Source organism: Petaurus breviceps, unplaced genomic scaffold (assembly GCF_028583685.1).
Source record: "Petaurus breviceps papuanus isolate PSGF00001 unplaced genomic scaffold, PetGlider_PUasm1.0 175, whole genome shotgun sequence".
NCBI lineage: Eukaryota > Metazoa > Chordata > Mammalia > Diprotodontia > Petauridae > Petaurus > Petaurus breviceps.
The window spans coordinates 396,171-407,476 of NW_027185764.1; the positions used below are offsets into that span (position 1 = coordinate 396,171).

The 11,306-nt window shown below is 35.2% G+C and overlaps 1 protein-coding gene across 3 annotated transcripts in view; it reads right to left on the minus strand.

The window, feature by feature from the left end:
* The window catches only part of LOC138159017 (uncharacterized), a 34,511-nt gene that overhangs the window by 16,478 nt on the left and 6,727 nt on the right, over positions 1-11,306 (minus strand). For 2 of the 3 annotated variants that reach the window (XM_069085367.1, XM_069085366.1), the window contains exons 3-5: positions 8,678-8,796; positions 4,292-4,372; positions 464-562 (exon numbers count right to left, since the gene is read on the minus strand). In XM_069085367.1, coding sequence (XP_068941468.1) covers positions 464-562; positions 4,292-4,372; positions 8,678-8,796 — 299 coding nt within the window. The remainder of the gene's footprint in view (positions 1-463; positions 563-4,291; positions 4,373-8,677; positions 8,797-11,306) is intronic. The other variant, XM_069085368.1, reaches the window with a different exon arrangement.

An 11,306-nucleotide genomic window follows, 5' to 3' on the forward strand; every position in this document is an offset into this window, starting at 1 on the left:
TATTGCCAGAGTCCAGGAGACAGGTGATGAGGGCCTGCAGTAAGATGGTATTGGGCAGAGGAGAGAAGGGGACATATCTGAGAGTTGTTATGAAGTTTAATTGGCAATGGATTGGATTTGGAAGGGGAGAGAGAGTGAGGCTGGTGACGCAGAGATGAGCCTACAAAACACGGCAGAGAGGATAGAGAATCAGCCTTGTAATGAGGGATATCTGGGTTGAAGTTTGGCCTCTGACATTTACTAGTTCTCACTTAACTTCTCAATGCTCTGGGCAACACTTTTAGAGAAAATCCAGGCTTGCAGTAGTAGAGATATTATCTTCACCTGGGAGTTCTCTGTACCAAAGAAATCACAGGTTCATTGCCTATGCTTATATATGTTTACACAATTTGATGCCATTTGAAAAAAAAAAAAAAGACGGTTTCCTTTGTGCTCCTGGGGGCAGTTTACATGTTTATTTTACCTTCATTGTATCTTGCCAGGATCTGTTTTTCTTGTTGACTTGCTCCTGATATGCTTCAAATCTCCCTTTTAGTGTCTTTATCTTGCTGCTGTAGTCATTCTTTAGAGTAGAGAAAATGTTTTAGAGCCCTCCCCTCTGCAATATCTTGGAGTTGTTTGTTATCAGTTTTTACAAGCTAGGGACATGCTATCACTTCCTATGATCCTACAGGGCCCTTTATAAATGCCCCAGCATCTTAACCTGACAGGTAACAACACTCAGAGTTAAAAATGACTTCTAACCTTACTCTTTCCTACATTGATGTTAGCCCATTTCCTTTTTATTGTTCTATTGCAAGTGACAATGAAGAAAAGTTATTAACTCTGTACCTCCTAACACTCCATGTACTTGTAGATGGATAGTAAGGCACCCTTCAGCCAAACTGTAATCACCACCTGCCTTAAAATAAATAGTAACAGGAGAGGGTTCTGCAGGCATCTCTTGTTTTAATCAATGTGCACACATATCAGACTTGGAAAGGTTACCTTTTGGCTTCAAAAATCTAATCTGAGTAGCTTAAACACAGAGCTTTAACAGAAGTTAACATTAAACATAAAACCCCAACGGCGCTCGGTACACATGTATTTTGGTCCTGATGATCTTTCTTGCTCTTTCAAAACTCAAGAGATTTTTCCTTAAATCACATTTTATTTAGTAATTCTCTTTAACTCCTTGTGAGTAAGCAGTGTGATGAATGTGGTGACCAAGAGAGCCCATGTTCTTTGTCCAAGATCTTTGTAGGTCAATGTTCTATTCATTTTAGTACCCCAGGTATCATGGACCCTCACCTTGATGTATGCTTCCCAATCTTCTTCCCTTATCTTTTCTTCACTCTTAATAAAATAAAATAATAGCACAGAATAACAGAATTTGGAAGTTGGAAGGGATCTCAGAGACCATCTGGTTAAACTAATATCTCAATATAAAATATCCAAATGGTCGTCATGTTTCTGTTGAAGACCTCCAAGTAGAGGGGAGCCCACTCCTTTTCTAGGCAGTCCGTTCCACGTTTTGACAGCTCTAATTGAGGAATTTGGAGTTTCATTCAGTAAGCAATCACAGAATCAGTGACAGAATTTCAGAGTTGGAAGGGACTTTGGTAGTCATCTAGTCTAATTCATGTATGGAAATAGAAAAAAAAAAACATCTCCACTCTAATATTGCTGAAAATTGCTCCTCCAGCCTTTGTTAGGAGATCTCCAAGGAGGAAGAAGTCACCACTTCTCCTGGAAACCCAACTCATTTTTCAAAATCTTTCATTGTTCAGAATTTTTTTTTTATTTCAAGACAAAATTACTTCTTTCTAACATATCTATTCTACCTAATTCTGCCCTTTAGGGTCAAATAGGACACATCTAATTCCTCCTTCAAATGATAACTTTTCAAACACTTGAAGATAATTATCATGTAACCCCTGAGTCTTCTCATCTTGTAATTATACTTTAATATATAACAGAATGATTAGGTTTAAAAACAATTCTGTATTAAAGAAGGAAGTACAGAAAGAAAGTACCAAAGAATGATGAGATAATTTTAGAGTCACAAAATTTCAGTATTGGAAAGCATTCCAGTAGCTTCTCAGTCTTCTGATTTCTTCTGAAGGAAAGTAATGAAAAATAATTTCTTCTATTACACACAGGACAAATGGTCAGTCAATTTTGGCTTGAAAACTTCTTTTTGATGGAGGGTTGAGGGTAGGGGATTTGCTGCTTCCCCAGGCAGTCTAAGCCACTTCTAGATAACTTCAAATGTTAGGAAATTTTTCCTTATAGTAAGCTTACATCAGCCTCTTTGGAACTTCCTACTGATTGCTCCCATATTTGTCTTCTGGGACCAAATAGAAAAGATAAATCCCTTTACCAAGTTATAGTCCTTTAAATACCTGAAGACAGTGATGATGTATCCTTAATTTGCAGATGGGGAACCTAAGATACATTAAGGGGAAATAACTTCTCAAAATGACCCAACTAATAAATAGCAGAGACAGGAAATGAATCAAGGCCTTTTTCTAAATTAAGTGGTTTATATGTTTTTATCTGGCATAATTTGAGCTTATAGTTTTGTTATTTACTGTTTGGGTGTTCTTGGATAAGTCACTAAACCAATATGACATTCGTTTTTCTCACTTTTTAAATGAAAGTGTTGGGCTCTAAAACTCCTTTGGTCCCTTCCAGATCTAAAATTTATGAACTCATTTAATCCTATGTCAATATAGATATGTCTGTTTTTTGGGGGGTGGGTGGAGATTTCCCACGACAGTGAAAAAGCAGTATTTTCATTAGCTAAATGCCACCCCATCTTAGGAATTTATAGAATAGTTTCAACTTTTAAGAACTTAGTATAGTGTCTGGCATATAGTAAATGTTTAATAAAATACTATTAGGTCTGGAGTCAGAAGATCTGAATTCATACATGGCCTCATATCCTTTCTAGCTGTGTGACCCTGGGTAAGTCATTTACCCTCCTGTTTATCTCAGTTTCTTCAATTGTAAAATGGGGATAATAACAGAACCTACTCCAGGGGGTTGCTGTGAGAATCAAATGAGACTTTGTTAATTGTCACATAGTGAGCACTATATAAATGTTTATTCCCTCCCTCCTTTCCTTCTTAATTTGTCATACACAGGAGCTTTCATCTGTCACTATAACGTGTCTGGGATTAAATAAAAATACACAATAAATAAATGAATCATATGCCTATTTTCTTAACTTTTACTTAAAAGAAATTTCAATCTTACTGGAAGGCTACTTTAATTGAGGACAGTAAAGTATGTTCATTCAAAATATACTCAGACAAGTGCAGATATTTCTTTCAGTAGCCTGAGAAGCAATTTGTCTTATACTTGTCCTCAGCTTGACAGTTAAGAGGAATAGTGTAGAGAGTATTGATCTGGAGTCGGGAAGACCTGTATTCGAATCTAGCCTCATATAAATTGCCAGTCATCTGGCCCTGGGGAAGTCATTTAACCTCGGTGTACCTCAGTTTTCTCACTGATAAAATGGGGATAATAATAGCTCCAGTGTTATGAGGATAAAATGGGATAATATTTGTAAGGCTCATTGTAAACCTTCAAATGGGATATAAATCTTTTCTGTTATTATTATTATTTTATTTTTTGCTATTATTATTAGTATTCATCACAAACTTCAACTAGTACTAAACTTTCTTTGCTGATGCTACTCTTATATAGCACCTTGTCACTCTGTTGTATTTGTCCTCAGGTAGTTGCTTTCATCTGTATCCTTTGTACTCCACCACATAATGCAGGTGCTTCCCCAAGGTAATCATTTTACTTTTGGATGACTAAGTTAGGAAGGAGTTCCTTAGGTCTTCTTCCTCTCTGGGTGTCTTCAAGTAGAAGCGAGATCATTCTCCAAGGATGCGGCAAAAATGGTTTTGATTTACAGATGGGCTGCCTTAAATGGATTCTGAGGTCCTTCCTAACTTCCTAATAAATATAGCTTTTCAAAGAAGAAATGGACTTGCCTTGGGAGGTCATGGGTTCCCCAACACTGCAGGTCTTAAGGTAAAGACTAGATGTCAACTTATTAGGGATTTTGTAAAAAAGAGGTCTTATTCAGATATTAGTTGGAGTTTGTGGGAGGCTTCTGAGGCCTAAGATTCAAAGATTATGTAATCTAGAATAGTAATTTGAGGACTCATTACATTGTGAAGTCTACAATAAGTTACATTTAAGGTAAATTATTTGTTACCTAATAAATAAAGCTTTAAAGTTAAATAGGAAAGCTAATTCTTACTATAATATAACAATTGTTTTCATCAGTTACCTTCTCCTCTCTTCTTCTTAACTCCATTTTTTGGGCAATTTGTGTGTATTTGAGGTGCATTTGGTGCATGTCTTTTGTCATCTGCAAAGATTCAGGAGACACAATATAGCCATATGTAGCTGAAAAGAAATGACTTACAGGAATGTGAATTATGGCCATCAAAATTTCTTTCTGTAATCTGCTCATTCAATTCAACCAATTATGCACATAGTTCATTTTCACCATGCTCCTGGTGAAGATGAATTCTCCTCTTCCTTCTCAGTTCCTAGAGTTGGTTTTTGGGAATAAAGTCTTACACAATTTATCTAACCTTTGAAGGCAAAGGGTATTGTGATCATCAAAAGGGTCTGTTCTTTCCTGGATATTGAGAAACTTAGAAAAACTGGTTACACTGTTTGGTTCTGCAATGTTATATAAACTATTTAATTCTGGAGGCTTGAAGTGGTCAGTGACAGGAATATAAGGAAATGCAGAGGGATTGCAAAGCTAAATCATCAATAAACTGGTTATATAAAAAGGAAAATACCCACAAAATATGACTCTTCCTTCCCTGTTGATGTTGATTCCAGCTTAAATATAATCTACCACAAATACATTCAAGGTATCCTAGGAATGTTTATATTTTGTGGGAAAACTATTTACTATGTCAATATTGTGACCAATATTAATCTTATTATTCATTCTCTATAATCAACACACAGTGATGTAACTCCAAATTCAATTATCTAACTATAATAGGGACTACTGGGTTATTCCATTGAAGATCATGATACATGAGACATTTTGTAATAAGAAAATTCTACATCAATTATTCTATACTGATATCTTATTGTGGAATATTTGTATAAATATATATTTAAAATATATTTACTGAAGTAATAAAAAGCCTCCCATGCATATCAATATCTATACTGGAAATGATAAAACCTGGACTGTGATTACTAACAGCAGAATCATAGAATCATTTAAATACCATCAAAAATAAATGTTATTTGATTTTATACCACACCAAACAATGAATCACCAGCCAGGTCTTAAATAATTCTCATCTCACTTCATTATTTACCTTGCTTTATAAATTGAAATTTTTTAAAATAAAAAAAATCTGCCTTGGCTCCCTTTCCCCTTCTCCCACTAAAAAAGAAAGAAAAACAAAACATGTGATATAAAACATGTGCAGTCAAGCAAAACAAATCCTTGTGTTGGCTATTTCCCACATGTACGTACATACACACATATAACTAAAAAGTAGGTAAATATGTGTATATATATATGAGTATGTACATGTGTATATACATATATACATACATGCATATATATTACTTTATATACTAAGTCTTTCATCTTTCTGTAAGTAGGTGGGTAGCATGCCTGATCCTCTGGAATTGTGTTTTTTTCATTATGCTGATCAGATTTCCTAAGTCTTTACAATATTGTTTTTATTGTCTAAATTGTTTTCCTAGCTCTGCTCATTTAATGCTGCATCAGGTCATACAAATCTTCCAGTTTTCTCTGAAACCATTCCTTTCTCACCATTTCTTACAGCACTATAGTATTCAACCACATTTATATGTCATTTTTACTCAGCAATACCCCAATTAAAGGACACTACCCCAGTTTCCAATTCTGTTCCACTTCAAAAAGGACTCTGAATATTTTTGCGCATCTTTATTTTGGGTTTATTTTGCTTAGGGCTAATACCTTCCTTTATCTGCCTGTACCCTAATTTCCCCTTCTACTTTTCCCCTCCCCCTCCTACTTCCTTACTGAGTGAAATGTATTTCTGTACTCTATTCTGTGTGTGTTTGCGTATTCTTTTCTTTTCTGACTAGTTCAGATGAGAATGAAGTTCAAGTGTCAGCAGCCCTACCCTGCATCATTCCCCTCCTTTGTATAGAGTTCTACAATAATGTGACATAATTTTTCCTAACCTTTTCTCTTCTCTTTCCTACTGCATTTTTATTCCCCTCTTTTCCCATTCTTCTTTTAATATCACCAAAACATAACAGAACCACTACCAGGTTTACTGACTAATTACACTCCTTCCATGACCTCTAATGATGATATGGTTCAAAGGGGACAAATATAATTTCTTTTCATATTGGTTTGCAAGCAATTTATCTTTCTTTAGTCATTTGGGATTGTTTTGACCTTTTATGAGTGTTATATGACTTGTCTTGACAGGGCCCATCCTGATATATTTGCCTGGTAGTGCATTCAAAAGAAAAACACACTGATTCTGTACATGTGACATCCTGTTCCAGCTTTGTTTCTGATTTCTTGTATGACTGGACAAGTCACAGCATTTCTTAGTGCTTTAGCTTCCTCCTCTGGGAAAGAAGAGGTTTGAATGAGATGACCTTAAAATTTCCTTCCACCTTCAAAATCATATGATTCTATATATGGCTGGAAATTTCCTTCAACTATAATATTTGAAAAAGCTAAATGAAAACATCTTGGCTGAATTTGTTTCTACCACTCTATGTTCACCAAAAGTTGATCAAGAAATATGAGTGTCATGCCCTCTGAGTTTAAAGAAATTACCATGTCCAATTTCAGAAAACAGTTTAAATCAACATCAAATTTCCTTTAGTTACCTGAAAAATGGGTCACTGAACAATACCTCCTAGAAAGCCAGGACTATTATCTTTATTGTGTATCCTATTCTCCTGAGCCTAGTAAGTACTTCACATACACAAAATCGTCAACAAATATTTATTAACTAAATTAGAATTTTACAATTGGCTAATCCAAATACCTGTGGTTTAATTGCAACTGTGTATGTTTTGCATAGTCCTTTATCAACAACTGATATATTGTGGCATTATTGAAAATATTTATGTAAGGTAAACTTATGAAAGAAGAGGTTTCCTGTAGCGTTCTCTACTCTGGGTAGAAGCAAAGAATCCTTAAATTTTACTAAAATTGTTCTGACTTTTAAATAAAGTTCCAACTCTTTCGGCAGGTATTCAAGTGGAACCATCACAAGAAACCATGCTACTTTTGAAGCCTTATCTCCTTTTGTTTTCTTTTCTTTTTTTTTTTAAAGCAACTGGGGTTAAGTAAGTTGCTCAAGGTTACACGGCCAGTTATTATTTCTGGGTGTGGTGCTGAGTATCTGAGCCCGGATTTGATCCAGGTCATCCCGACACTGGAGCCGGTGCTCTTACTCGATGAGCCACCTGGCCGCCCCAGCCTTATCTCCTTTTGTTCCTCTCCATATTCTCCAGGCCATTCATACTGTTCTACTGTCTACCCCTAGAACACCCATAACACTCACTTGCCTTTGCTCACAATACCAACATTCATGTTTGTTGAATTCCTACTCCTCCTTTAAAATTCAACTCAAAATGCTACCTTCTTCATTAAAACTTTCCTTAATCCTCTTGGTCCTTAATGTAATATATTGTGATATATATTTTGTCTTTCTTGAAAGAATATAAACTATTTGAGGGCATATTTCGCTTTTCCTGTAGTATCCTGAGTAGCTAGCATGATACTGAGTCTCACCATATAGTAAGCACTTAATAAATGCATGTAGGTTGAGTAATTGACCTTATCCATCAATATCAATTTTGTAATTTTCTGATTTATGTGATATTGTGTATTATATTTATTTGTTTTTCTATTTTATCCCTGTACCAAATTATAAACTCCACGAAGTCAGGGCCAGTGTTCTGTCTAAATTTTTAAATTCTAAAGACCAGAGCAGAATGCTTTATGTTCAGTAGACAATTAATATGAATGAATGAATGAAGTTAAGAAAGTGTGGATAAATGCAAAATCTTTCTCCATGACTCTCAGGCATACCATAGCAGCAAGTGCAACATGGGAAGGACCTTCCTTTAGCTGAGGTTGAAACTAAACCAAGAGTCTGTCCCATTTCCTTCAGGACAGCCTCAAATCAAGCTTAAAGACATGAGGGCAGGGCTAAAGGAAACCCCAGAGATCTTTTAAGCCTCAAATATTTTCCCTGAAAAGTGACTTAGGAATAGGAGAAATATAATAGCATTGTGTTTCTACAAACATTGTGAGTATTGCTATATAAGCAATCTAGTTTATATATGAAAATTCACAGAGAGGTACAAGACACATCATAGTTTGCCTGCAAATATGAACAAGTTCTATGACAACCTGTTACAAATAACACTCTAACACCACCTTCCTCTCAGTATCCATGGAACTTAGCTTAGAATGTACATAAACATTTACTATTAGGTTGCTCTGCTTGCATACTATGCCTACAAATGCCTCAGTTCAAAATATCTACATCCAATTTTATGCATGTAATGTTGAGAATCACCTTTATTTATATCTGCTTCCCTAGAAATTATTATTGTCCAAAGTAATTTATTAACTCCCCATTCCCCTCTTTTTTGTCTTTACCTTGGTGATATAAGCTTTAGCCAATGCATATGGAATATATGGTTGCTTGGCTGGGAAAATGTTAAGCTCAACTGGCCTCTGATTTCCTTTATCAGTGATTCCAAAATTGTTCTGAATTTCTGTAGAAGATATAAAATTATAAATGAATTAATATATGATAATATTTATTAGATTTGTACTGTTTTCAAAGCAGTGTTATGTTTCATAGTGAATATACTATTATGCAACATTTCCTATTGTTTCTGAGAACCATGTATAATAGAAATTTACATTGAAAAAATATATATAAATTTTTAAAATGACAAAAAATAAGAATTCATGTTCAAAGATGTAGGTTTCCTTCTTATTCAAATCATCTCTCAGATGGTATTAAAATATATATTACTCAAATTTTGATAAATAGCATTGCTGCTAATGAATAAAAGTTGAATCATAAATCTAAATTCATTAATATGTTCATGATTAGATTTTGGAGAGTTGGAATTTAAATTATTCTATTTAGATTTCACTCTGGGGAAAATTGAATAGAAGACCTCAAAATAACTCATTTTTTTCCCGTGATAACTAGATCAGAATAGAATCCTTTTATCTAGAATTTCAAAATCATCATATTTTTAAAGTTTATAGATTAGGCATTGTTACCCCCTCATTTTTCCAGTGATAAAATTATTTGTGACTTATTTAAGGTCATATGCATTTCTAGAACTATCTATATAATATCTATCTATCTATCTATCTATCTATCTATCTATCTATCTATCTATCTATCTACATGACATATAATTTGGAATTTGGCAACTATAAGTGACTATCTGAATTCATATTCCTTTCAAGTTAAACTAATGTCAGCTCTGGCTTATCTATAACAAGAATTTCTCTTGGAACTGTGACATCCTGCTACCATTTTTAGCAATTTTGAGATTCTCTAGCCCATTTAAAATACATTACATGGTACACACACAAACACATACACATACACACAAAAACACACAATTATAGAATCCCAGGATAAGGAGAGACCTTAGAGATACCTTTTCTCAGCCAATTTTGAACAGCAGCAACAATAATAATAGCTAACATTTCCATAATGCTTACTATATGCCAGGTACTGTACAGAGTGCTTTATAATTGTTATCTCATTTGATCTTCACAATAACCCTAGGAGGTAGGTGCTATTTTATAGTTGAGGGAAAGGAGGCAAATAGAGGTTAAATGGCTTGCCTAGGGTCACACAGCTAGTAAATGTCTAAGGCTGGATTTGAACTCAGGTCTTCCTGATTCCAGGTATAGCACTCTATTCACTTTGCCATCTAGCTGGTCCATATAAGTTTTATGAATCAGGTCAGACTTGAACTCAGGAAAATGAGCCTTCTTGACTCCAGGTTTGGTACTCTATCCACTGTGCCACCTAACTGCCCGACATTTACATTCTTACATGATTGTTATAGCATGCTGGGCAGCTAGGTGGCACAGTGGATAGATAGCCAGACCTAGAGTCTGGAGGACCTGAGTTCAAATGTGGCCTCAGACATTTATTAGTTGTGTGACCCCAGGCAACTCACTTAATCCTGTTTACCTTAGTTTCCTCATCTATAAAATGGCTGGAGAAGGAATGGCAAACCGTTCCAGTATCTTAGTCAAGAAAACCCCAAATGGGATTATGAAGAGTTAGATATGACCGAAATATGACTCAATATGATGCGATTTTTTTAAAGTGATGCTTCCTTTCTGCTTTTGATGAAGAGAATCAACAGTTCAGAGGGGAGAGAAGGGCACCTGACTTCCCCAGACACTACAAGATTTTGCATCTTAGAAGTAAGGCTGTCATTGGAATCAAAATCTAATTTTATGTGCCAATGGCATTATCAGTTACTTTTGTGGCTTAATTTTCTAGGTATCAATTAATTTGTATATGCAATGAAGGGGTTGGACTGTATGACCTCTAAACTTTCTAACTTAAGAAAAATATTATTCATAGCATTGTAGCTTGATATCTGGAAGGAACCTTAGATACCTAGTCCAACATACTTACTTTACTTACCAAAACCTAAAGCCCAGATAAGTTAAGTAAAATAGCTAGTTAATGATTCATGGGGCACACAAAACCAGATCTGACCCTAAGGTCAAATAGGCGGTAAAGAGCATCCCTAGACTGTGAATATAGTCCTCTTTCTACTACCCTGCCCTGCAACTCTGTGAGGACTTTTTTGAGGTTGTTCTTGCCTAGGCTTTACTTTAACACTTTGCTTGAATGTATCTATAATTCTGTCAATGTGAATTAAAGCAGATCATAATTCATCCATGCCTTCTCATCTTGGGATGTTCTATTCCAAGACTTTTCCCAAGTCCTCCATAGATAATCTAAATATTGTTTTGGAAGCTTTTCTGTAGTCCTGGGTATTCGTTTCATATTTTTCAATTTTTGTAACATCACTAGACCACCTTTCATACATTTCCTGGATCATTATCACCATCACTACCACCATCATCACCACCATCAACATCATCACCACCATCACCATCACCACCACCATCACCATCATCACCACTACCACACCACCACCATTATCATCATCATCATCATTTCTCTCTCTCTCTCTCTCTCTCTCTCTCTCTCTCTCTCTCTCTC